The sequence below is a fragment of the Adiantum capillus-veneris genome, chromosome 12, assembly GCF_014529385.1.
Source record: "Adiantum capillus-veneris isolate H3 chromosome 12, ASM1452938v2, whole genome shotgun sequence".
Taxonomy (NCBI): Eukaryota; Viridiplantae; Streptophyta; class Polypodiopsida; order Polypodiales; family Pteridaceae; genus Adiantum; species Adiantum capillus-veneris.
This window is the reverse complement of record NC_140942.1, coordinates 108,113,129-108,140,458: the sequence shown is the minus strand read 5'-3', so window position 1 is coordinate 108,140,458 and position 27,330 is coordinate 108,113,129. Positions and strand designations below refer to the sequence as shown.

At 44.7% G+C, this 27,330-nt stretch overlaps 1 protein-coding gene across 7 annotated transcripts; it reads right to left on the bottom strand.

The window, feature by feature from the left end:
- Positions 1 to 1,245: 1,245 nt before the first annotated feature.
- Positions 1,246 to 26,049, bottom strand: LOC147446294 (uncharacterized). Of its 7 annotated transcripts, XM_086525553.1 has the most exons (8): positions 25,868 to 26,049; positions 25,715 to 25,774; positions 2,903 to 2,959; positions 2,799 to 2,831; positions 2,583 to 2,647; positions 2,472 to 2,497; positions 2,048 to 2,375; positions 1,246 to 1,824 (listed from the first exon to the last, which is right to left on the bottom strand). In XM_086525553.1, the coding sequence occupies exons 1-8, from the start codon at positions 25,934 to 25,936 to the stop codon at positions 1,425 to 1,427; spliced, it is 1,038 nt and encodes a 345-aa protein (XP_086381679.1). In that variant the 5' UTR covers positions 25,937 to 26,049; the 3' UTR covers positions 1,246 to 1,424. The 7 variants fall into 7 exon arrangements, with proteins under 7 accessions (XP_086381679.1, XP_086381677.1, XP_086381676.1 ...); XM_086525551.1 differs by having other exon boundaries at positions 2,583 to 2,644; positions 2,799 to 2,980; positions 25,715 to 26,022; XM_086525550.1 differs by having other exon boundaries at positions 2,799 to 2,980; positions 25,715 to 26,021.
- Between the last annotated feature and the right edge of the window lie 1,281 nt (positions 26,050 to 27,330).

The following is a 27,330-nucleotide window of genomic DNA, read 5'->3' as shown; positions in this document are numbered from 1 at the left end:
AGGATCGTAAGCTGGGGCCATCGATTCATATTGATTTCGTTGGCTGGAATAGAGGGCCTGCAACATCCCTTGCTGGTATATTCATGCAAGGTTGGAGGTTCTTATCATTCTACCTAAGGACTCCTACTCTTGGACTGGGTGGGACCCGATTCGTGTTGTAAACTCATCCGGCAAGCACCGTGTAGTGGATCCGGTATTCTCATGCCATGAGGCTCCTTCATTGCAGTTATGGATTTGGGAAAGCTTGCCTCTCTCACAGTTGTCACAGGACCTTGGGTAGTGGTGCTGGTCCTTAGCTGCAGGTCAGTGTCAAGACAGTCACCTTTTTTTAGCGTTTTGCTGGCGTTGGTCGACATACTCTCTACTGCGACAGCAGAGTTTGTCTCATTGCACTTCATGATTAGAGTGTTGGCTAGATGTTTCTACCTTGTGTACTACTATACACTCCCTTTGGTTTTGCCCACATGCACATATGGTATGGCGTTCAATACATGCCATGATCTGTTGGGTGGATATTTACCCAGGTTTTGTCTCAGGGTTCGTTTCCTTGGTTGTTACAATTTCACCTTCCTTCTGAGAGGATATCCCATTATCTTGTTGACGGATCTCAACTACCAACAGGGTAAATTGGACATGCTTTTGAGGCTCATCAACGCAAGCTAATTTTTGCTCCTATAGTTTCATTTATCTTGTGGATGATATGAGATGTTTTCAGCCTTCCACTTCCTCAGATACACTAGGTGGTATCTGGACCGAGTTAGTTCAATCTTCATAGTCAGTCGAATACTTCAGCACGCACTTTCTTGAGACGCACCACTATGTTCTGTAGTGTCACAGGAAGGACCCAAAGTACTGTGTGATCCAGACTTGTCTTTTCTCAGAGAGAGAGAGCCAGCTACCCTACTACACATTCATCAAGGTGCAAGGGCAACAAAAGGATCATAGGGCATGAGCATCATGAAACCTGCTCCACCTAAGAAAGAACCACCAACATGAACTCTCATTTTGAAACCTTTAACACACAGATGAATAGTGACAATAGTCCATCAATCATGTTAAGCTGATAAGGTTCAAAAGATACTCACAGCCATATGCCCTAATAACTCTGGAACAGCATTTATTGTTTTCGAAACTCTTTGAGACTCGTCATGCACAGATGGAAATTTCAGTGTGTGTATGCAAATCGTTTAGTACAAATTACACACTCATAACTATCAAAAATAGGTAATCACAAAAAAGGTTGCATGAAAGAAAAGCTCTTGCAAGCATTTAGTATTAATTGTACATTGTTCATGATTACCCTTGATAGGTTATCACGAAAGAAGCTCAACACATGCCACCATGCAAGTGTTTAAGAAAAAAGCTATACAGGAAAATTCTTAACCTCGAAAGAACCTTCAAATCAGAATGTAGTTCTTACAGCACTACCAAATTGTTCTCCCAGCTCTGCTGCTTGGATTTGTTACTGGAGGCCATGCCCACCAATAAGCTGGCATTCCATATGCGATGTGTGAACCAACAGATGCCCAATGCGCGCCATCCGCATATGGCACCATGCTTGGATGGTGTGAAGAATAGGGGCCCACCCAAGAGGGATAACCATTCATAGTAGACTCAGTCATTTGGGGCGTTTGTGCATAATAGTTGTGTAAATGTCGTGTTCCTGTTATGACCTCACTATGCCTCGCTCTCCTGCTGTTGGCATACGCATTCCAAACTCCATTCACGGTACGGGGATGGGAGTGCCTACTTATCATTTGATCGACCTGATTGTGCACTCGATGACTGGACTGCTGGCCACGAGCATCTGCTTCTTCACCGAACCTAGAGATAGAATCAAAAAATTGTGCATCAAACAGATAATCCTAGATAAAACCGAAACCCCAGGCAGGTGAGCTTACAACTTTACCCCTTGAATGTGCTCAATCAAGTTTTTTTAAGGCTATGCTATACTTCTTTATGTGAAGGATTCAATCAATTCACCATGGTCAATGCAGGCAACCTTCGTGTGTGTTTACTTGTAGTGCTTTAGTTTGAGGTTTCATACCGAGCATAAGTGGACTGAGAACTTTCCAATAACAAACCAATTGTCTGACGACTGTGATTTGGGTTAAAGTCGGGTGCATTTTGATTATCAGTCCGATAAGACCTTGCATAAGGTACCCATGATCCATTGTGTGACGACATTGCCAACCTTGATTGATGCACATGATGTGCTCCCGATGGAACATTGTGGCTTGAGGAGCCGTCGGAATTATATCTTCCAAAAGACGAGGAATTTTCTGTGTGACTTGAATGTATAGGTATGCTGTGCACACCAACAAGATAAGGACAAATCCTCCGCCTATGTAAAGAACTTCGAAGTGAATCGGCATCTGCAAGCAATGTGCAAAAGAAGTGAAGCAGAGACACCTTCGCTATGAAACAGCATTCTTGCTGAAAAAATAGCGGTATCTGCAAGACCAACTTACAGCCATGTCCAAGGTTCATCAATTCTCTGTACAACCAAAAAGACAGGTAATAGTCAAGTTATTTAGCCTTTGAAACCCCTCTGTAAGACTTTCATTGCTTTCAATACTCACTCAAATGTCAGTGAGATGTGTTCATACAAACCCTGATGAGGGCACCATGGTGAGTGGTTGAGCTGCTGAAAAACAGTTTAATACATATATAAGTAATGAAAGTAAGCATTCAACAGATGCCGCATAAAATTTCCAGGAGACACTCTCTTTGTCAATAAAAAATTATCACCTTGCACAACACGGAGTTCAAAAATTAGAAGGTAAAGCTCCTCCTACCGATACACCCGCAGTTCTGTACACCTCTGTCTCCTGTTCGAACAAGGAGTCCTCTTCATTGAGGCAACAAGCATTCGCATAAAGCCATCGCCCTTCTTCCACACCTCTACAATTTGGGCATTGCATTCTTCCCTTGGCATTGAAAGCTGATCCGATGCAATCTAAGAGCACAAAAAGATAGTCTACAACAGGTCTGACAATTGTGATGAAACTATCCATGAAAGCAATTAAGTTTTATGATACACTGATACACATACATATAAGTGCAGTAAGGAGTATCTATCCCTATTCTAGCCCGCCGAGAGAGGCAGCACCGACGAGTGAAGAGCTCAACTGCACTTGCATAGGACCTGTCTGAAGGATTGTTGATGCCAAATGCAGCAGAACACCGTCGCAGAAGACAGCAGTGGCAAAGACTGGGGGCGTCAGGGCAGCAACGACTCAGATGGTATGCACTGGGCAAGCTTACATCTGGATGCTTACATCTCTTCTAACACTTGCACAGGACCTGCATGAAGGGTTGTCGATTCCAAACGCTGCAGGATACTGTTGTTGCAGAAGACAGCAGTGGCAAAGACTGAGGGCATAAGGGCAGCAATGGCGTACTCAGATGGCGTGCATGTCGGCACGAGGGCATGCACAGTCCCTCCATTTGGAAGCTTATCCCTCTCTCTCTTCTCTCTCTCTCTCTCTCTCTCTCTCTCTCTCTCTCTCCCCAGAGCCATGCCCAGACACCAGTACCTTCTTTACCACTGAGATGGTGAAGAAGGCCATTGACAGGATGAAGACTAGGAGAGCATATGATCATGATGGTTTGGTTGCAGAGCACTTGATACATGCTAGAGATTTATTGTCAGAGGTTCTTGCGCGGTTGTTTAACCGGGTCATGTGTGAGGGACTGCCCAGGTCTTGGAGTTTATCTACTATTGTACCTCTCTTTAAAGTAGGAGATCCCAAGGTACCAGGGAATTACCGTACTATTATGGTAGGGCACACATTAGCACGGTTGTATGCGTCCATCCTGGAGCAGCAACTGAGTAAATGGGCAGAAAATGAGGGCATACGAGCAGCAGGACAGGCTGGATTCAGGAGGGGTTTCTCCACCTTGGACCATATTCTTACACTCAGAGCCATTATTGAGGAGGGTAGGGCACATGGGAGACGGATATATTGTTGCTTTGTGGATTTCCGCAAAGCATTCGACACAGTACCGAGAGCCAGATTGATGCGCAGGTTACAAGAGTTGAGAGTGCCCACAGAGATCATTTGGGGGATCATGGCTTTATACGGCTCAGTGATTGGCCACGTACGCACTCCTGAGGGGATTTCTGACATTGTGCATTCCACTATTGGTGTGAAGCAGGGGTGTCCTCTGTCCCCTACACTATTTGGTATGTATGTAGATGAGGTTTCTGACTACATTGACAGAGAAGGCGACAGAGGTGCTCAGCTAGCAGGGACATGGATCCCTTTGTTACTATATGCTGATGATATTGTGTTGATATCAAAGTCACCAGAGGGCATGCAGAGACAGTTGGATGCATTACACAGCTTTGCGGAGGATAGTAGATTGTCTGTGAACCTTGGTAAAACCAAGGTTATGGTGTTTAACACTACTCCGCAGTGGGTCAGGAGATCGGCACCTACACTCGTCTATGGTTAGGACACTGTGGAATACACAGATGCATATACATATCTTGGGGTGGTATTCTCGGGACCGAGGTTTGCTTTGAGGAGAGCAGCAGAGACTAGACTGTCTAGAGCATATGCAGCACTGGGAGGGCTAGAGAGGATGTGTTCGCAGGTTCAGTTTCAGGAACCACGAACAAAGCTATGGCTTTTTGATACTTTGGTTACTTCAGCTCTACTTTATGGGGTACAGGTGTGGGGACCATCTGTGGATCATGACAGGTGGAGGAACATGGAGATGCCCTTGGTATCTATGATCTCTCGGATGATTAGAGCCAAGTCCTCCGTACCACATGCGATTATTCGAGCGGAGCTAGCAGCCCCTCCTATAGAGATTGAGGCTATTACCAGATCAGTGTCCTTTTTGCACAGCCTATGGGATACACGTGGAGGCAGATACGCTAGATTGGCTCTCGAGTCTTCTAGACAGTTAGCGACGCAGGGAGACACATCATGTTGGTATGCGCACATGACCTCTTGGTTTCAGAGGCATGGTTTCAGCCTAGATAGACTGCCTCCTTTTCAGTATTCCCTGGATGCACCTTCACTACCAGTCACACGGACGGAGATCACTAGACTTATTCGTCAGGATCTTATACAGTTGGACACCAGGAGGACATGGGTAGAGCCAGTGCAGGAGTTGGGCACGAAGATGGCTTTCTACAAGGAGCATTTTCTCCAACTCTCGGGAGATGGGTTTGTGATTCGTCCGAGCTACATGGACACTCATCTGTCTCATAGTTTGCGATGCGCTATAGGTCAGATCCGCACATCCTCGCACTATTTGGAGATTGAGACGGGCAGATTCAGAGGGATACCACCGGAGAGCAGGATATGTAAATTATGCGGTAGAGACAAAGTTACATTACATATGCCACTGCACTGTGTATTATGAGATACGAGGGCGCTTCCATTGCTTATTCAGGGAGGGCTTTGGACCCCTAGATAGATTCATGAAGTATGAGGATCAGAGATGCCTTGGCTTATATCTACTTGAGCTACAGCGGCATAGGGATAGTCTGTTGAGGAAACATGGGACACGACAGTCACAGAGACCGATCACAGATTTCTTTGGATCGGGAAAGCCAGGAGAGCAGCCACCAGCGCAGAGTTGTGCCCGCGTGCATACCAGAGGCACCCTCATTGACAAGGCAATTGAGCTTGGGAGATCGAGGCGACCACGACCGAGACACAGGAGCACACTCCATCGACGGAGACTTCAGCAGAGGATCAGGGACATCCTAGCACAACATCCGGAGTGTCATTGAGAACTTACTCTACACTTCATTTTCACTGTCACTACTCACTTCTCATTTTTATTTTTTGCATTCAGTACCTTTGTACTTTTGTATTCAGACATTGTACTAGTTTCACCACTTTGTATCAGCTGGTCTCATAGGTCATTTTGGCCTTTTGAAGACGTTAATATATCATATCATAACTCTCTCTCTCTCTCTGGTCCGGGGGGAGTAGCAGTTTTGTTCAGGAAGACCTGTAGCCACTCTTACGCATTGTTTGCAGAGACGAGCAAGCTAGATACATGTGGGTGAGATTGAGGGCAGAGACAGCCAGATACCTATATACTGCGACATGCTAGTTTGCGCCCAGCACTTCGGTCTATGCGACTTCTAGAGGGCAGTCCCCTTTCTCGGTTTAGATGATGAAATATGGGAATTCTCCAGGGAAGGGGATATCACCCTTCTGGGGGATTTTAATGTCAGGACAGGCCACTCCCAAACAGTATTCTATGACAATGCAAACCAAATGTTGAGAGAGCTAGGTGTCAAAGACATGGGACTGGCTAAATGTTCCCAAGACCATGCACTCACACCAACTATCTCTTTTCGGTTCAGTACAGCTCACGTGGCACGAGTATTTGCACCTCCTCACTACATCTTCACTCCAAAGACTGATGATGGTGTTTACAAAGATGGGATTTACAAATGATTGTGCACAGAGGAGCCGGGACAGCCACTAGAGGAGCTCACCCAAATATTGACAGAGACATTACACTATGCGGCAACAACGTCACAAACTACTGATGTGTCAACTACTTAAGACCAAGGGGGTTAGGACTCTCCCCGAGCCCAACCCTAGCAGCCGAGGGGCCTAAACCCTAGCAGAAGAAGAAGAAGAAAAAAAAAAGACCAACTTACTGAAGATGGCCAAGGGGCCTAAAAGACGAAAGGGGTTATGATTAAAATTCCTAACCCAACCAACTTACAAATCATTGGCCGAATAAAGCAAGGTGCTTGCTTTTGGACCGGATGCTTTAAGAACTAACGCTTTTCATGTGAGATGCTTTTGGAAAGGACAAGGGCCTTCAAATATGATGTGTGAGCCCTTTCTGTGGGCATTCTACCGCGTGGAAAAGCACAGCAGAGTTCCTAGAGCTTGTACTTTGTGGAAGCAATATAAAGAAATACCGAAAGAGGCGCCATAGTTTGGGGCCAATGCCTTCTAGGAGTGGATGTAAGGTGCAGCGGAAGTCAATGTTGAACTTTGCTCAAGATGAGTGCTCCGAACTGTGCTCAAGGGGTCCTTTTACTTACGGAAGGGAGAGCCTTCCGTTCCTTCAGTGAGAGAGTGCAATGAACACAAACAAAGTGGTGAACACAGTGAATGAAGGTGCTGAGACTGAGAGATAGAGAGAGAAGAATACGACAGAAAAGTTGTCAAACCCTCCTCCGAAGGCCCCACTCTCTATGGCGAGAGCGGTCTACTATTGTTTAAGCCACTCGATCAGGATCTGTAAGTCGGCTCAAATCTTCACTGGCTTGACACATCAGCAATTTGTGACATCCCCTTGTAAGGTGCAACGGATGTGAATGTTGAACTTTGCTCAAGATGAGTGCTCCGAACTGTGCTCAAGGGTTCCTTTTACTTACGGAAGGGAGAGCCTTCCGTTCCTTTAGTGAGAGAGTGCAAATGATCACAAACAAAGTGGATAAACACTGTGAATGAAGGTGTTGATACTGAGAGATAGAGAGAGAAGAATACGACACCAGAAAAGTTGTCAAACCCTCCTCTGAAGGCCCCACTCTCTATGGCGAGAGCGGTCTACAAATCTCTACAATGCAATGGACTTGCCGACAATGTTGACGACGAAGGGGACGGCGACGCGGGCTGAAATTTGAAAACGCTAAGGGCTGAAATCTGCAAATCTTGTATCTGCTGAATTTTGACTCTGTGTTGGTGACGACGACGGGACGATGATGCGCTGAAAACGCAGATGCTGAAATCTGCGAATAGCGGATGAATCTGCAAATGCTTGCTGATTTGACCTTGCGGCGAGGATCTGCTGCGGGAAGGTGAGATTTGCGAGGTTTGGGGGCTGTTCTTCGATGTCTATAGGCTGAAAACTGAAAACGCTGAAGCTAGGGCTGAATCTGTTGCGGAGAATGTGCAAAACGCTAGGCTGATCTATTGTCCTGCTGCAAAAACGCTATGGGTTCTGTTGTCGCCAGGCTGATCTGCAATGCTGAAAAATGTTGGGGCTGATCTGCGTTGGATGAAAAACGCTGGCTGGTCCTTGTGGCTGAAAATGCTAGGTTGCCTGCCAGGGAGTCTTGTTGAGAAGGTGCACTGTCGGACGCCTGGTCCCTGCTGCCTCTTCTGTCAAAAAGTGCTAGCGCTAGGTTTTCTTATATAGTGGCTTGGCTAAATTGCCCTACCCAGTTTCCCAACTAAATCACTTATTAATAATGAGTGAAAAATGCCTAAAATACGGAAAATAGGTCTATGCACTGTAAAAATGCTCCTGATGGGTTCTGATGATAATCTGATGATCATCTTGTGTGCAACCAGAGGATATGCATCTACTCTAAGTGTCTGGACATACACGGTCTGTGAACAGAACTCACAAAAGTGCCAGAACACTTCAAGCTAACTGAACTGAACCCATGTCATGAAGAAGCTTGTCCACGTACACATAGGGGGTTAGATGTGCACGTGACATCCCCCTTCTTGAGAGAGTAATTGTCCGCGATTACAATATATTTGCAAAATAACTCAAGCTAGCTCAAAAATTTCCAAGGGGACATTCTGAGGGACAATCAATATCACACCCAAACCACACTGATCTGTAACAGGTGTCTCATTCCATATTGGAGGTCTTGATATTCTTACGTAGCAAAATTAGCCATCACACCCAGACCGCGCTATTTTTCAACCGGTGTCTCGATGCATTAAAATTACATACCCAGGCAATCTCACCCAATGAGAAAGAGGTTGCCACATCACAACGCAACACAAATGCACATATGCATGTTACAATACACAATGAACAACGCTGCTAAGCACTGCCCCACGACAGACAGTCTACGTTATGAAGCTACTCAACGATACCTCGTCACTCCCCCCGCAAATAACCTAAAAAGGTTTGGCATGAGCTCAAAGGATTAATACAACCAAACGCTCCCCAGACCACAGCCTGCGTTGCTTGGAGGTTTCAAGCATACAACCAATTGCTCCCTAGACATTCCATCTGCGTCATTCGAAGGTTTTCTAGCGTACAACGAAACACGCCCCAAACATCTCGTCTGCGTCGTTTGGAGGTTTTCAAGCGTCCAACAAAACACTCCCCAGACATCCTGTCTACGTTGTTCGAAGGTTCAGACAATACCAAAATAGCATTTCTCACCACTCCGCCCGAGAGTAAATCACCAATCATTGAAACCAGTATTTAAGCATTTCAAATCGGCAACAAGATAGGTTTAAAACAAATACCATCCATTTCAAACGAATTTCAAACAGAATCACCAAACAATTTCTCAAACAGATTCTCAAACAAAATTTAAAAGGTGTCTTAATCAATCTAAAAAGCATTCTCAATGTTAGTCGAGCTCGAAAGTTGACTCCGCTTCCGTCCTAAAACCTACACTAAAATTAGGGTTAGATTTCTTCCATAAGGTTAGAGCCGACTACAGCACGGTCTATAAGCTCTTGAATGGTCGATACTGGCTTGGACAGACAGTGTTCCCGTAGCGGTGATGGTAGCCCCAAGATATAGCAATCACACTCGGCCTCCAAGGTTATCACTTTGAGAAGAGACACCTGCTGAGAGATGCCGATAAATTTCAAGTTGTAATAAGCTAGGGTTTCATGGCAAGTATTTCACGATACCCCACTCTGCCAGAAGCTGCACACCCAAAGGAAGATGTCTGAAGGCATGTAACTTCAGTCAAAAATTTTCTTGAAAGCTCACCAAGTCCTTGGAGTGTGCGACTTGGTAGCTATAAACATCCACTACTTCATGGCACTGCCTCTGAGAAACGGGTCGCTCAAAAAAAATCTTTGATCCTTCTCTTGCAAGTGGTCTTGGATTCTTTATGGCTTATGTCCCTTAAGACAGAGCAATGAAGACGGAAGCGCGCCCGATGCGTGATGGACTAAGGGTGGGAGGGGATAGTAAGTCCGTGGCAAGGGCACGAAGATCCTTTGAATAAAATTTTTGCAAATTTTGAAAGCGCCATCTTGCTCTGTTTGCTCTTTGATAGGACCGGTACTTGAGCTCTGATACCATTGTAACGGGAAGGGCACCACGTGTCAACGGAAAAGAACAGATTGAACAACTTTAAGCACTTCAAATAACAATTGAACTGAAAGAGATGCACGATACACAAGACAGAAGTGGCGGAGTTTCATCCCAAGAGAGCATTGGCCCCAAACCCTGGCACCCCTTTCAATCTTTATATTGCTTCAACAAGGTATAACTCCCATCGCTCTGTGTATTGGGTCTCTTGCTCTGGTAGTCAGGGGGGGACTAATCGCCCCCTCTTTTCACATCTTGCGTTTGTGTTCTCTCTCTCTCTCTCTCTCTCTCTCTCTCTCTCTCTCTCTCTCTCTCTCTCGCACAAGCACACTCTCACAACGTCATCATGTCAGTGCAAATTGCGGAAATCCGTTCAATGCCTCGTCATCATGTGAACACAAATTTTGCGAATTTCGTACAGATTGCCACATCATCAATTTGCCGCTCTGGGTGCTTTATTTTAATGCCTTTAGGTCACTTGGGCCCCGGATGGGGTCTCGTAAGTTGGTGGGAACTCTTCTTTAAAAAGTAGGCCACTCAGCAAGACTTTGCAAGTTGGTAAAACTTCTTCTGCTGCAGCTCCTTCTTCACTTAAGGTTTAGGCCTCTCGACCGGGATCTAGAGGTTGGCTTCATTCTTTAGTGGCTTGACACGTCAGCAATTTGTGACATCCCCCCTTCTTGAAAGAAAGTAATCGTCCGCGGTTACCGTATATATGCAAAACAACTCAAGTTAGCTCAAAAGTTTTCGATGGTCGTTATGAGGGTCAATCTGAGGGACAATAAGTTTTCTCATTCCAAACGGGAGCTCTTGATATCCTGTGTCGTTGGCTTCCCAAAAATCTCATCCAATAAGGAGTCTCATTCCAGATCAAAGCTCTTGATATTCTGGGTCGTTGGCTTCCCAGAAAAATCTCATCCAATAAGGAGTATTCAGTGGTTGGCACATCACAATGCAGCACAAATGCTCACATATGCATGTTACAAGACACAACGAACAGCGCCGCTGAGCACTCCCCCGAGACAAATGGTCTGCGATATGAAGCTACTCAATGACTACCTCGTCACACCCCCCCACCCCCGCAAATAACCTAAAAAGGTTCGGGCCATGAGTTCAAAAGACTAATACAACCAAACGCTCCCCAGACCGCAGTCTGCGTCACTTGGAGGTTCAAGCATACAATGAAATGCTCCCCAGACATCCCAACTGTGTCGTTCTAAGGTTTTTAAGCAGAGAACAAAACGCTCCTCAAACATTCATCTACATCGTTCCGAGGTTTTCAAGCATACAATGAAACACTCCCCAGACATCCCGTCTACGTCGTTCCAAGGTTTTCAGACATCCCGTTTACGTCGTTCCGAGGTTGAGACAATACCAAAACAACATTTCTCACTACTCCACCGAGGAGTAAATCACCAAGTATTGAAGCCAGAATTAAAATTATAGTCAAATATTTCAAATCAGCACCAAGACAGGTTCAAAACAGATACCATCCTTTTCAAACAAATTCCAAACAAGATCACCAAACAAGTTCTCCAACAAATTCAAACATGAAAAGCAATCTGGACATCAGTCGAGCTCAAAAAGACGACTCGCTTTCTATCCTCAAACTTGCACCAAGATTAGACTTGCCACATCATCATGTGAGCGCGAATTCCGGGAATTCCGTACAGTTTGCTACGTCATCATTTCTCCGCTTTGGATGCTTTATTTTAATGCCTTTAGGTCACTTGGGCACCATCGGACGGGGTCCCATAAGTTGGTGAAAACTCTTCTTTAAAAAATAGGCCACTTGACAACACTTTGCAAGTTGGTAAAACTTGTAACAGACTTGGACACCCCAAGTCCGTAATGTGGCACGACACACGAGAGAATCACTTAAAAACACTTCACAAACTTTATCACAATTCAATAGAGTCGATACGGCCCGGCGTAGTTTCGTGCCCAGAGGTATTGGCCCCAAGGTCTGGTGCCCCTTTCGGTATTTATTTTTATATTAATGCTTGAGCAAAGTACAAGGTCCGAGGATCCTCTCTGCTCAGAGCTCTCTGGCAAAAACTGATGGAGTGTGGCCTCTGAATACAACTTTAAAGGCTTTGGGCCTTCTAAAAGCAATACATGAAAACCTTAAGTCTCAAAAGCATCCTGCCCCAAAAGCTTGTGCTCCAGGCCAGCCAGAGTGATTTGTGGCACAAAAAGCGGGCGTCCGTACAACCTGCCACGCCAACACGTTTTACGGGATTTTTTCCACGTCAATAGTCCACGCTATTTTGGGCCTTCTCTTTCTTTTTTAATTTACTTATGTGTCCCCTGGGCCTCATCGAACGGAACCCCATAAGTTGGGAACAACTTATACAAATAGTCTTTGATCAAAGAGGTAATGCCATGTCATCATTTTGTGACATATCCCCCTCTTGAAAGAATTGTAATCGCCCTCGATTACGCTTGCAAAATCAGACATAAGCCATAAACCAGTTCAGTAGACACTGACTCTAAGTACCGATGCATTAGACGACACAAATTCATCACTTGCACAAAGACGACAGTCACTGAACATCCACATCACATTCAAATCAAAGCACATAAAATCCACCGAGATCTGGGACCATGATCTCTCTGCAACGTGTTTAGCAATCACATCTAGATCCACATCGAATCTCACTGATGTCTATTGCTGTCATGTCCACAGAATCTCAAGACCGAAATGCTGCAATCATTTCGTCTTTCAAACCTGACTCAAACACAATCACATGAGAGAGCACACATAAATTAGAGTCATTTTCGAAAATTCCCATTTCAAAGTACTTCATTCATAAAGTCATATAGCAGAATACTATCGGAACACCAGTATCCCTGAAATCCAAAGGAAAATCAGTGACTTTATTCTATGTGGGTAATCTGTGACAACCGAGCGGAGTGACTCCCCTCTTGTGCAATCCCATCTGCACCAGATTCAACCCAGCTGATTTGCGAGATCTCTCGGAATATTCCAAGCTAGACCGAAAGCCTCAACGTAAAGTTCCAATATCTGAGGAGTATCTGCTAGGTCCTCCTCCTCCATCCACTTCGCATTCAATGCACCCAATCATCTTCCTTCAACTGCAAGTCGTGTCGATGTTTTATGTCGTGCTTGAGACTTCTCAAGAGCCTCGCGAATCTTGGCAAAAGCAGTGTCCAAATCTCTCGTATACTGATCCGCTTCAAAAATCTTATCTTCTATGCTTAGAAATAGTGGAACCTTCTTAGCACCTTCGATTACTTCAAATGGCGCCTTCCTCGTCGAGAAATTAACCATGTTGTTGTATGAAAATTCCACCCAAGAGCAAGTACTTTTCCCATTGAGTCTTCTGATCCAATATGTAAGACTTTAATAAAACCAAAACCATGAATTTGCTATTTTAGACTGCTCGTCTATCTGTGGGGGGAATGAGGACGAGAATTACAACCATGTACCAATGTTCTCCCAAATTGCCCTCCAAAAAAAACTCGTGAATCGGGGGTCTTTGTCCGAAACTATGGATTCGAGCATGCCATGTAACCGAAAAATCTGTGAAATGAACAGCCTCACCAACAAACTCGCCAAATACTTAGGCTTAATTGTCTTCTTTACTAGAATGAAGGTGGGCCTGAATACTGAATTTGTCGATGACTGTCCAAATGCCATCATGCCCACTTTGAGTCTTGGGAAGATCAAAAATAAAATCTATGGCAATGCTTTCCTAGGGACGGGAGGGTATGGGTAAAGGTTGTAGAAGTCCCGGTGCCTTGTGCCTGTCAAACTTGACCTTTTGGCATACCAAACAGCTGCAAACAAACTCGTGCACATCCTTTTTGAGCCTCGGCCAGAAAAAGTAACGCTCAATAGCCTTCAAGGTAGTATCTATGCCGCGGTGGCCCAAAAAAGGTGAACAATGGCACTCTGTCAAAACCTTTACACTCAAAGGTTGTGTAGCACACATCGTTTTCCGCATTAAATAGCCATCCCTTATAGAATAGCTTGCAATTGTCTCTCCAATCTGTATCCGGTGAAAGATATCTGCAAAATCAAGATCTATGGCGTACGCACCTACCATATCCTCGAAGCTCGATGATGTATCACCGAGATAGCCAGAACCAAGGGCTTTCTAGACAACGCATCTACCACTAAATTCTTTTGTCCCTGAACATGGACTATCCGGAAATGGACCTATGACAGGATGTTAGCCCACCTCATTTGCTTTTACGAAAGCTGCCTCTATGACAAGAAGTAGCGTAAACCCTGATGGTCTGTAAAGACAGTAAAATCAGCTCCAAGTAGAAAGTGTCGCCACTGTGTAAGAGCATAGATAACTGCCAAGAGCTCTTTCTCGTAACTCTGTGAAACCATCCTGCTCTCATAAGCAATGACATGGCCTTCTTGCATCAAGACTGCTCCCAAACTGCGATCACAAGCATCACAGTAAACTTCAAATGGCTTTTGCAAGTCCAGCAGGGCCAAAACGGGTCCTGTTGTCAACTTTTTCTTGAGTGTTTGAAAGGCTGCAATCTCTGTCCAAGTAAAGGAACTCCTTTCTGAGTCAGCATATGCAAAGGAGAAACTATCTCTGCAAATTTCCGAATAAATCGCCTATAATATGAGCACAAGCCAAGAAAACTTCGAGCTTCATGAACATTCCTTAAATCAGGCCAATCATGAATAGTCTCGATTTTGGGCGGGTCCATCCTTACCCCTTCTACAATGTGTCCCAAGAAATGTATCTTAGGCAAGAAAAACTCGCTCTTTTTCGCATTTATAACCAACTTATGCTTCTGCAGTGCCTAGAAAACCAGCAACAGGTGGTGTCTGAGTTCTATCTCATTCTTGAAGAAGACGATGATGTCGTCAAAGAAAGTGCCCACAAACGATCGATACTCTCTAAAAATCCTACCCATCATACGGTTGAATGCTGGAGCATTCGTAAGGCCAAATGGCATCACCAAATATTCGTACAAACCAAAACTCGTCCTGAAAGTTGTCTTATAGATGTCTCCAAGAACCATTTGGATCTGATGATATCCACTCTTCAAATCAATTCTACTAAAACAAGAGGATCCCCAAAGTCTGTCGAGTATATCAACAATCCTTCGGATAGGGAATCTATTTTTTATGGTGATTTTTTTGAGAGCTCTATAGTCAATGCACATTCTCCAAGATCCATCTTTAATTAAGACTAGCAACACTCGTGAACAAAAAGGTGAAGTGCTAGGTTGGATGAGACTCTTTTCTAGAAGTTCTTTTACCTAGTTTATTATTTCTTGATTTTGGGCTCGGCTAACTCGATAAGGTGGCCGGTTCGGTGGAATACTGTCGGGAATCAAATCAATCGTGTGATCCCAAGACGAGAAGAAGGTAATCGCCTGGTAGGTCTTCAAAGAAACAGTTAGCCTGTGCGTGTAGAAATTCTTGCCATTCCTTTTCTGAATCAGACATGTTTGAACTTTGTTCATCTTTCAATTTCTTCAAGAAGATCGAGTAAACAAAAAGACTGGAATTCATTAATTTGGAAATAGCCGAAACCGATAGAAGTGGGACGGACTCGCCCTTTAGCTTTACATCAAGTACAATTTCTCGCCCCTTCTAATTCTTCAAAGTCGCTTTCCTGGCCCTATAATCAACCACGGCGCTGTTCTTGTGAAACCAAGGGATTCCTAGGAGGATGTCACACCCTTATAAAGGCATGATGTAAAAGTTCTCGTGACCTAAATACCCCTGACAATGCAAACGCAGTTTGCCAATGACAGGCGTAATGGCAACATCCCGTCCAGTGCTGCAAGAACAACATCCGCCTGTGACCCCATTTCCTTGGGCGTGATTCCAAGTCAAGCTGCCAATTCGGATGAAATAAAGTTGCCCTTGGCTCCTCTGTCAAAGAAGATCAAGGCTTCTTGGTCTCGCACTTTGACCCATGCGCGGCAAAGTTCAGTGCTTTCATCCATCTGATCCGGGTCGGTCCCCATACAATCTGGTACCAATCCTACTTTCACTTTTTTTTCCTTCCACGTTCTTCGGCTGCTCTGGCCTATCGTCTAATTGTCCTATGGGTGCCTTTTTAAAACAACATGCTTAAATATGTCCTTGTTTCCCACATTCAAAGCACTTCCCTGTTTTTTAAGTACTCGGATTTCTGTTCCTCTGTTAGTTAGGGACATGTATCTGAAACTTCTCTTTTCTTCTGTTGCCATTATTCAAATTATGTCTGGTCCTGGCTGTCAAAGGTTGATCAGTTGGATGCATAAGAGTACCCAAATGCATGTATCTTTCTTTTTCTGAAACTTCTCTTTTCTTCTGTTGCCATTATTCAAATTATGTCTGGTCCTGACTGTCAAAGGTTGATCAGTTGGATGCATAAGAGTACCCGAATGCATAGCAAACCCTTGCTTAGCATGTCCCATCAGTTGTTGTATGGACTCGGACTTCTACAGTAAGCAGTAATCTCGTATCTCTTTGGGTAGACCACAACAAAATCGCTTGTTGTGTTCTTTAAAAGTGATCTTTCTAAAATAAGAGGCCGGTAAGAAGGTATCCCAAAATCTATGACAATAAGTATCCAAAATATCTTCCTTGATCATCCGAAAGTGATTCCAAGTGGTTATCACATCACGTTCGTACTCCGGAGTGAGCCAAGAGGAAGTGAAAAGTCGCTTGAACTTCAGCCACTTTGTCGGTGCTTCCACTCGTAGCAAGAGAGTGGACGGACCACCATGTCTGTGCATTTCCTTTCAAAGAAGATGCTGCCCTCCGAACCTTGGAGTGCTCTGAATAGTGCCCTCCAGAATAAGCTATGTCAAACTGTTGAATAAAAGCGAGGGCCTTGTGCTTATCTCGAAAGCCTGAAAAAATATCAAACTTAAGTGCTTGTCCACCCTCCTTGAAATCTTTGGTCTTCTTGCTCTTGTCCTCGAGAAAGTCATATTGGTTGGCTCTGTACAAATGCTTCCTCTTAGAATAAAACATTGGTTCATCAGAGTCCAAACTCTCAGAAGAGGATGAAGTCTCCTCCAAGCTATCTAAATATTTCCGAGATCTTTGGTGGGATTTTCTTTTCTTGGCTTTCTTATTTTTTCTATCTTCGGATCTTTCATCGTTTCTTGCCAGCTTGGGCCTTCTCTTTCATTTTTTTTTTACTTATGTCCCCTAGGCCTTATCGACGGACAAAACCCCATAAGTTGGGAACACCTTATAAATATGGTCTTTGATCCATCTGGTAATGTCACATCATCATTTCGGGACAAAACTTCTTCTGCTGCTTCTGCTTCTTCACTTGGGGTTTAGGCCTCTCGACCAGGATCTGTAGGTTGGCTTCGTTCTTTAATGGCTTGACACATCAACAGTTTGTGACAAGAACCTAGTGTTTCATGCCCAGACTGAGCATATAGAGATATAGTACCATTTTGTTAGTGAGAAGACCAAGGATGGCTCTATTCGACTAGAGTATATTCTATGTCAGATAACCCTGTTGATATCTTCACCAAACCTTTTCCATAGGCGACATTATCGTCTTATGCCAACTCCCTTGGAATTGTTTCCCATCCGGGAGATGAGAGGGGGTGTTATCAGTTCAGATTCTTGTGTGGTGCTGGCTCCGGTATGTCCTGGGAGCAAATTGAGGAGCGAAGGCTGTTTTGTGGCTTTGTCCAGCCGTATCTGAGATAGACGTACCTTTTCTCGCTGATGCACTCCATGGTGTTGCCCACCCGATAGGCTGCCATGAGGCGGGGACCCTATTCCTAGGGGTACCCAGAGTCTAGCGTTCTCTATTTGTGCTACTAAATGTGTGTTGCACGTCAGTTTCAATGAGTTTACACCTTTATTAGCATTTTGGCCGTTTATTAGCATCGTAGGGTTTCTATGCTAGGCAAGGCAATTTCCCTATTGCCCTATATATGCACACCCCCCACCCCTTCTACATTTGGCATAAGCTTCCAGCGTTTTCGGCACTCTCTTTAGAGTTTTCTCTCTCTAGAGTTCTCTCTCTAGCATTTCTATGTGCGGCCTCTCGCTCTCTCTCTAGCATTTTGCTATAACCAACGATCTCTCTCTCCCTAGGGTTTTTTGCTTGCAATCTGTCTCCCCCCTTCTAGCACCGGTGGCTATTCCCTCCATGTTGGACCCCTAGTTGCAGATTCCTATGAGCAGGTTGCTACTTGTGCCCGTTGGATGGGCAGTACGCGATCGGAGGCCATCTACAAGGAGGCAATAGATCCAAGATCCATTGGCTGCCTGGTCCCGAGAGGAGGTTGGCTTGTGAGTGCAGATGAGATCATCACCCGATTCACCCTTTTCCGTTGCACCTTTGACAATTTGCGCCCTGGCAACAATGGGTGGACTTGACTTCAGATTGACAAGTTTCTGCAATTGTTCGAGCGTTCACACAAGAAATCTTCCCGCAATATAGACTCTACGATGCGAGCGGTCACGCTTCTTGGTCACTTATTTTCCATCAAGTTTGAAGCCCGAACTTCCATGCAATCAGTATGAAGGCAAAGCTCATCCATGATCAACTCTCCGCGACATTGGATTGACTAGTATTCAATTAGCTCCCTTGTTACTAACAAAGTTGCTTGAGGAGTACGAGATGGTGGAAAAGTGACATATACAAAACACTATGGATATGCTACAACAATTCATTGTGTTGGAGAGATTATGGACAAGGTGTGTTCCAAAGTCCATTGTCTTGACGAATCTTGAGCGTGATGTGATTGCATTTCCCCAATGGGGATTCTTGGATGTAGTGTCACTCTACAGTTCAAATTCTTGTCAAAGTCGACGATGCGGAAGCGTAGAGACCAAGGGGGAGAGAGAGAGAGAGAGAGAGAGAGAGAGAGAGAGAGAGAGAATCTCTTGAACCAATCAACCTTGGCAATGAATAACTGAAATGTGTATACAATGGAGGCAAGGGATTGCTTATATAGCAATCCCCGTAAATTGCCCTACCCAAGACTTTGCCAATAAAGTAAAATAAATACCTAAAAGCCAAACTAAATAATGAGATCACATTGGGCAGTTCACTTGAGATGCCAAAACTTTAACACTCTCTGTGCAACTCATAGTGGACATCAATAGTGAGATCAAGTCGATGTAGAAGCTACCATGGACACCCCAGCACCGGCCGGGATACTGGATACACATCGGTGTTGCTCTCCTCAACTTTGTACCTGAAAGTAATGCCATCTTGAGCATCGATTGCCTTTGTAAAAACTTTGAACTGTAGACCACACTACGTCCAATAATCCTTATTCGTTAACTGTGAACACATCATGTCCAAGATATAAAACTCCAAGATAATGACCTGTTGGAACACATCCCGTCCATAATTTGACCAACAACAATAAATTGGCGCGCCCATCCATAGTGTTTTAGACGTTTGATTGGTTCCTTGCTAGATGCATGTGCATTGAACTCCGACCTATGGGTCCAAACACCAATAACTTGAACTCCAACACAAGGGTCCAAATTAATTATAGAGAGCAGTCATTGCCTCTCTCTGCCACTCACAAGCCTCTCTCTGGCTGAAGCTAGTGGTGACACCTGTCATTTGACTAGAAATCTGACGTCGAGGCCACTGTGGCCACCGCCACGTGTGCCATGTCGATCTCCTCTGCTACTGAGCTTTCAAAGCTCTAACTGGTTCCCAAGTAGCAAACCTTTCAGATTGACCCTTCCATTTAATTAAGTACTCATCATAAGCCTTTTGGCGCGAATGACAGGTACGATGATCTAAAATTGCCTCTGGTTCTCTAGGAATATAATTAGTTTGCATATCTTGCCATACATTTTCCTCAATAGGCACAACAACGTTGGCTTTGCCCAATTTTACTTTAAGGCGGCTAACATGAAACACTAGATGTACACTAACATCCAAAGGAAGAGCCAGTTTATAAGCAACTTGGCCAATCTTCTTGTGATCAAGAATGGACCACAATATCTAGCTGAAATCTTATAATGCTTTCCCGTTCGCATAGTGTTGGAATCCTTGGGCATCTTCAGATAGACTCATTGTCCCATATCTAGAGTCCTGGAAGATCTCTTTTGATTAGCATAAGTAGTGACTCGATCTCGAGCCGTTCTTATACATCCTTAGCCAATTCATTTCTTGCATGTCATACAGGAAATCACGAGCTTGGCGTTCCTTGACTTTCTCTCTAAGCCGATAGCAATTAGGGATTTAGGCTCAAATCCATACATCAGCATGAAGTGGCTAAATCCAGTAGTAGATGCTTGCTACTATTATAGGCAAACTCTAATTGTGGAAGATACCTTTCCCAATCAGACTGCCTGTGAGAGACATAGGCTCTCAACATGTCCTCTAATGTATGATTCATCCTCTCAGTTTGTCCAATGGACTCAGGATGGTTAGCAGATGACATACTCAACTTCGTCTGAAGATGAGTAAACACATCTCACCAAAATCGGCCAATGAACTTAGTATCTAGATCACTGACGATATCCTCTGGTAGACCATACAGAATGGCCTTTCACTGTCGACGTCATCGGTATAAATTTCGTCATCTTTGTAAGTTGCCCCGACTAGTATTTAGCAAACCAACGATGAAGTCCATGGAAATACTCTGTCACTTGGCATCTGGGATTTCCAATGGATGTAGCAGGCCAGCTTTCCTAAGGCGCTCTGCCTTATTGACCTAACACTGAGCGCATCTCTTCACATAGCTCTCTATGTAAGAGCGCATTCTTGGCCAATAGAAATATCGCTTGACCAAAGCTAAAGTTCTTTGAATACCTGGGTGCCTAGCACTAGGAACATCGTGGCATTCGCACAAAATCCTTTTGTCAAACCTCATTGATTTCCGGCACGCAGACTTTACCAATTCTAAACAATAGTCCACCTTTAAAGGAAGGAATATTGTCGCTGTCTCGTCTCTCCAGCACGACTCACTTGGGTCTCCGGATCACCCAAGCCTGTACGCGAGTCATGCCCCGCTTCGACCTCGTTCCATATCTTGCAAAAATGGCTATTGGAACGACATAGCCCTCGAAGAGAGAGATAGAAGTCCGTCGAGATTTCAACCATAGACAAGGCATTAACCTCAAGAATCCCCCCCGAGTGCATCAGCAGCTCGATTGCTAGATCCTTTTCTATAACGGTCCTCAAAGTCAAACTCTTGCATAAGCTCAACCCATCTAGCCTTCCGGTCTCTAAGATCACCCTGATCACAGACAGCGCAAAGAGTGATGATCTGTCCATGCTACAAACGTAGAGCCATATAAGTAGTGTCTCCATTTCCTCAAGGCGTGGACTACGGCCTAAAGCTCCTTCTCGTTGGATAACGCATCTCAGCATCAGAAAGTTTCTTACTTTCAAACGCAACAGGACGTCCATCCTGGTATAACGCCGCACCAATGGCATAATCACTAGCATCCATCTCAACCACAAACGGTTTGCTAGGGTCCACAATGTGCAATATTGGCGCGGTAGTCACCAAGTGCTTTAGTGTCCAAAAGCTCTCGTCGAGACCCTCATTCCAGACAATAGGGGGGTTACCTTTACGGTGAGGTCCTGAAGTCTTCGGCCCTTTCACCCCTCCTTTTAAAAGTTACGTAAGCGGAGTAGCAACTTTAGAGTAATCCTTGATAAATTTGCGAAAGAATCTTGTAAAGCCTAAAAAGGACTTTACTTGGCGTACATTCTTCAGAATCGGCCAATTTCGCACTTTATCCAACTTTTCAGGGTCAACGCGAATTCCATCGCGAGTAAATGATGTGACCCAAGTATAAAAGCTCTTTCCTAAAGAATTCACACTTAAAAGCCTTGGCATAAAGCTTCTTAGTTCTCAGTACTTCGAGAACAGCGCGTATATGCGCTAAGTGCTCAGACAAACTTCGGCTATAGATCAACGTGTCATCGAGAAATACAACAACGAAGTTGCCTAGAAACAGTCTCAGCAAATCATTCATTATCTGCTGAAAGGTAGCTAGAGCATTGGTCAAACCAAAAGGCAAGAACAAAAACTCATAGTGACCATAACGCGTATGGAAACCTGTCTTAGAAACGTCTTCCAGTTTGATCCGTACCTGGTGATAGCCTGATTGCAGGTCTATCTTCGTAAAATACAGCGCTCCATGGAGCCGATCTATCATATTGTCCATACGCGGGAGCGGATACTTTTGTTCTTAACAGTGAGCTTATTCAACCCTTTGTAATCCACGCAAAATCACATAGTGTTATCCTTTTTTCGAGAAAGTAACATTGGCGCTCCCCACGAAGATTTACTTGGGCGAACAAAACTCCTGTCAAGATAATCTTTCAGCTTCGTTGAATCTCGTCCTCCTCGGTTTTACTAAACCGATAGGGTTGCTTTGAGAAGGGCTGACTACCAGCCACCAACTCAATGTCATGATCTACCCCTCTTGAAGGCGACAAGCCAAGAGGCAGATCATCAGAAAAAACATCCTTGAAATCAGTCATGATTTCTCGGGTAAGGTTGGACTCGTCGGAATCCTCAAGTTCAACAAAAGAACATGAAACATTTTTACAAAATTCAGTGACAAAAGTACCAAGCACTAATGAATCAAACCAACCAGATGGTACACATTGATAAAAGTCAATATCAGAAAACTTTATATCTTTATACATTTCCAAAGCAATAAGAACTGGTAGTGCAAAACCATTATTTACAGAAATCTGATTACAAAGTGAAACAAATACATGAGGCATGTCCTGCTTAACAAAAACAAGAGAGTGATGTACATAGTCTATATACAATGAGTCTTGTTTATCATAAAACCATGGAATTCCTAAAATAACATCTGCTCTATCCAAGCATATGATGTGGAAATCCACGTTCTCTTTGTAATCAGATAGCTCGAGCGACAAATCTGGAACCATCCGATTCCATAAATCCGTATCCTCGCCATGAGCCATCTTCACGCGATACTCATGGTCACTGTCCCGTGTCCGCAGGCTCAATTTTTGCACCGATTTTGCATCCACAAAATTGTGTAAGCTTCCATTATCAAGGAGTACGGTCCCGTCATGACCATTGATCTTTCCGAGGAAACGGAGAAGATCGTGCTTATCAAACACTTTGGTGCTAGAAGTACAATTAGTGCATGAACTTACGCTAAATGATGGATTTCAACTTGAAAGACATCAGAGTTACCTGAGATCTCGTGAATCTGAACCGAAGGACGATCTTGCGATTTCTTTGGCTTCTTCTTGGGGCAATCCTTGATTTGATGACCCATCTGGCCACATCCGAAGCAAGTCCCCTTCTTCACTGCATCAGCAACCGAAGCATTTTTGGCTTTCTTCTTCTCCTGAGAAGATCTCGGCGGTGATTTGGACTAGTGCTAGAATCAAGGTCGCTTCCTCGAAGCGCCCTCACCGGAATGATGGTCTGAAGTTCTTTTCTTCTCATAATTCGCTCCATTTATCAAATAGAACGTCCTAGCCTTTGCCACTGCATCCTCGACATCAGTCGGGGCTTTGTCCTTGATTAAGGCCCAATGATAATCTTCATGTAAGCCCAACAAGTACATGTGCACAACGTGCGTAGAATCCACCTTGCAGAAGGTAAGAACTTCTTTGAAAGTTGTGTACTTCCCAAAAGAAAGAGCTTTTCTCGAAAGACTCTGCAATTTGACGTAAGCTTTCAAAGGATCCATTTTGGCGAAATCCCTCTTGAATTTCACACAGAAATCAGCCTACGTCCTAGGCTTCTCTGTCATATCACATCACCAGGTAAGCGCCTTGCTGTGCAAATAGAGAGGAATCGTCTGAATTCTCCACTCATCATGCTCCCCGTGGAGGTCAACATACGTGGTCCACTGGTGCAACCAATTATTTACGGCGGATCCGTACATTCCTTCTCCTCCCTTGAGAAATTTGTAGTATTGTACGGAATCGTGGCAGTTGGACCACCCTGTGAACGCCCAAAAGCAGCAATCTGCGTCCGCAATTGTCGAAGACGAGTTTCACCCTTGAAAATACGCATGGTCATCGGATAAGCCGAGAGCGGTAAGTCGGGAACTAAGCCCTTGCACGACCCGTTCGAGAGAGGCCAAGCGAATGTTCGTATGAACGTTCGCGTTTTCCATAGCGGTAACACCCTAGTCAAAGCTCTGGAAGGTACTTGTAATCCAGGTGTGTAGATGTTGATAGAGCATACGTGAACGGAATTTAAACATTATCTGGTGCGTCCTCATGCTGCACATCCAAGCTGGAGGAATCCATGGCAAAGTGCGTGAAAAACTGGAAGTTTCACGCGAAACTCGGCCTTTTTTGCACTTTTCGGTCGCAAAAAGTTGAACTTTGAGGAGCTCTGCGTGTCAGTGTGAGCGTTCGAAGACGAGCAGGTGGTGACGGGAGCGCGGGAGTGCGAGCCGATGAGAGGAAGGATTAATAGAGAGAAGCAAAGGGCTGGAAAATGAGTTTCTATGCAGGGAAACTTACTCTCTATAAGTGACTTTTAATAAAACACAGGCCTCACATTCACCCCCTTTAAAAAAATCAAGGTGTCCACACTTAAAAGGGACCTAGTCTTTTAATAAATTAAAAAGACAAGCCATCTTGTAGCGTTAAAAAGAAAAACGCCCAACGTTGAAAAGAGGCAGCGAAAAAAGAACATCCGAGCAGGACGCATGTAGAGAGAGAAGGCATAGCATGTGTCAAATTTGCCCCCGCTTAGATACGTGTGCGGGCTTGTGCCAAGCACGCTACTATTTGCCCACATTGGACCCTCCTCGTTGGAAAATCGAACGCTGGCTTCTTCTCTCTCCTATGGCGCTGCAGCAGAAGCTCACCTCTGTACAAAGAGAGGTAACTCTCTCTCTCTCTCTCTATATATATATATATATATATATATAGATGCTTCGCACAGAGGAAGAGTACAAAGAATGTTTACTGCATGCTGAATTTTAATCTAAAATCAGCAATTTCCGCCCACTAAATTGCTGAAGTTAATCAAAAATCAGCAAAATACGCATTAAATTTCACCTGCGGGCATCAAAGTCTTCACCTTCTTTATGTACACAACCATAACAACAAGGCCAGCTTTCTACTTGTCTAGAATACCATCACATCAAAACTCCAAAACTTGACTTTGGCAATCCACTTGGCACAATGCACTTCATTATGAGATGGACAAGGCCCAAGCTACAAAGTATAAATAACCACAATGAAGAATCACTGACTCACACAAATCAAAGTGAGACATAGCCCCCTCTTTAACATCGTTGCTCATCAATCATTTTTGACTTGTCACCAAGTATAATTGACATATTGTAAATTATGAGGGATTCTACATGTACCAAGGCTCCAGACCTCAGAAAAAGAGATGTCTCATGGGAGCAGGACGGGTGGAGACAGCATCGACCACCAGGTTGGGTGGGCAAACAAGGTCAACAGGCCAGTGGAGAAGCTCTCTCTCTCTCTCTCTCTCTCTCTCTCTCTCTCTCTGTGTGTTGTGCGCCGCGCGCGGGGGGGGGGGGGGGGTGGGGCGGGGGGGGGGGGGGGGGGGGGGGGGGGGGGGGGGTTGGGGGGGTGGGGGTGGGGGGTTATGTTTAATCAAAACACACGAGAAGATGACGATTGAAATACTACGTATATACATTCCCATAAAAGAATAACATTGGGCAAAATCTTCCAGCCATCTCAAACCAAGATAAGAAGCCAAAATGTCACATACATCTTCAGCAGCAAGAGTCTTGGCAGCTTACCAAGGTGAAAAGAATGGCCACAAGTAAGCCTTGCAGTCGATCGTCCTTCTCCTTCAACCACTGCATCGAGGCAAACAGAGCAGAAAGCCATGGCCGGGACCTTCAAAGCAGAAAGGGGGGAGGTACCTTCAGCTACACGCATGTTCTACTCGCCTCTCTTCTTGAAGCATCTGCAGCAAAACTTCTATGAGCGAGCTTGAAGAATGCAGCAGGAAAAACCATGACGAGGAAACGAGCTTCTCGAGTGAGCGATAGGTGTATAATGGATAGAGCTGATGCGGGAAGCAGATTTGGTCACTTCCCACTTCCAAATTCCAACAACTTGCACCTAAATAGTTTTCGGTTACAAGAGAGCTGGGCCCGTAGTTTTCATCTTATCTTAAACTTTTTGGCCTGCCCAAAGGGCAAAGGCTATAGAGATGGGTATCCTTTTTGCTGATGAAAAATAGGGAAAAAAATAGAGGATGCTATTTTAGGTACTTTTGCTATTCAAAAAAAATTCTTATTGGTTGAGGAAAATTTTAATGATGGTCTTCTTAAAGGCTTGATAATGATGGTAAGTTGTTTCTAATGAAAAGTAACATAAAAACTTTAAAAATTCAAAGTTAGTTGTTGCGGTATTATTGTTTTTGAAGACTATGTATAATGATAAGGCTAGATGAACGGTGGATACGTGGATACAGCAAGAAGGTGGAAATTGGAATCCTAAGTGGGTGGTTGTAGGATCGAGAAGAGAGGGTGTGGTTTCAAATACGTGGCTTGTTTTTGAGCCTTATCTTCATAGTGTCCTATCTTTAGGGTTCGAAGTCATCTTTTCACGGAGCCAGAGTTGGAGGCTAGACGTAGAGGAGTTAGGGTTTGGGTAGCTCCTCATGAGTTCCCTACTACGGATCTGTGTGTCCTCTGCCACGCTCTCCCCCCTTGCTCCTCTTCTCCACTGCTCGGTTTTCTGCTCTCCCCCCTTTGCTCCCCTTCAACCGCTTGCTGTATGCTTGGGCTAGGGGGTTAATGTTGCCACTACTGCCTTGTGTCGGGACAGAGTAGCGCCTTCTGCTGCTGGAGAGCGTTGCCGGCCTGCGTTTGAGAGACCTGCTGCTCGCCATCTGCTGCTAGAGGGCGTTGCCGGCTTGAGTGGGAGGGACCTGCTGCTTCTCTCCTGCCTCGCACCCGCATGGTTTACGCGAGGCTAGGCTGCTTGGCCTCTTCTCCTGCTCGGTCTCGTTTGAAGTCGCAGAGCGGAGCGTGGGTCGACCCTCTCTCTCACACACACACACACACAGTGAGCTTACACAGTACACAGTACGCAGAGATCTGTTAGAAGGGTTATCTCTCAAATCCTTAGTATTCACAAAGAATATGTTAGTATATACAAAGAGTTAGAGATAAGTGAGTTAGGCGGGCGGCCGGCCATATCCGCATAAGAGGCCACTTGGGCTTTAATCCCAACAACCTCCCACTTAAAGTCCAATGTGGCACTTTAAGTAACTGTAAATCTATGAACATAAATGTACAAAGATTTACATGGCTGCCATCTATCCAATGCCCAATAACTCATGACAATGCACAAAGCCCTCTCCTGGAAGTCCCTTTGTGAGTAGATCAGCAGGATTGTCCTT

Coding starts and splice junctions, on each gene's coding strand:
- LOC147446294 (XM_086525547.1), bottom strand. CDS start 25,856: ATGCGTGTAGCTGAAGGTACCTCCCCCCTTTCTGCTTTGAAGGTCCCG. Junction 2,981..25,714: donor TGGCCATTCTTTTCACCTTG/GTAAGCTGCCAA, acceptor GACCTGTTGTAG/ACTATCTTTTTGTGCTCTTA. Junction 2,648..2,798: donor ACAGAACTGCGGGTGTATCG/GTAGGAGGAGCT, acceptor ACTGTTTTTCAG/CAGCTCAACCACTCACCATG.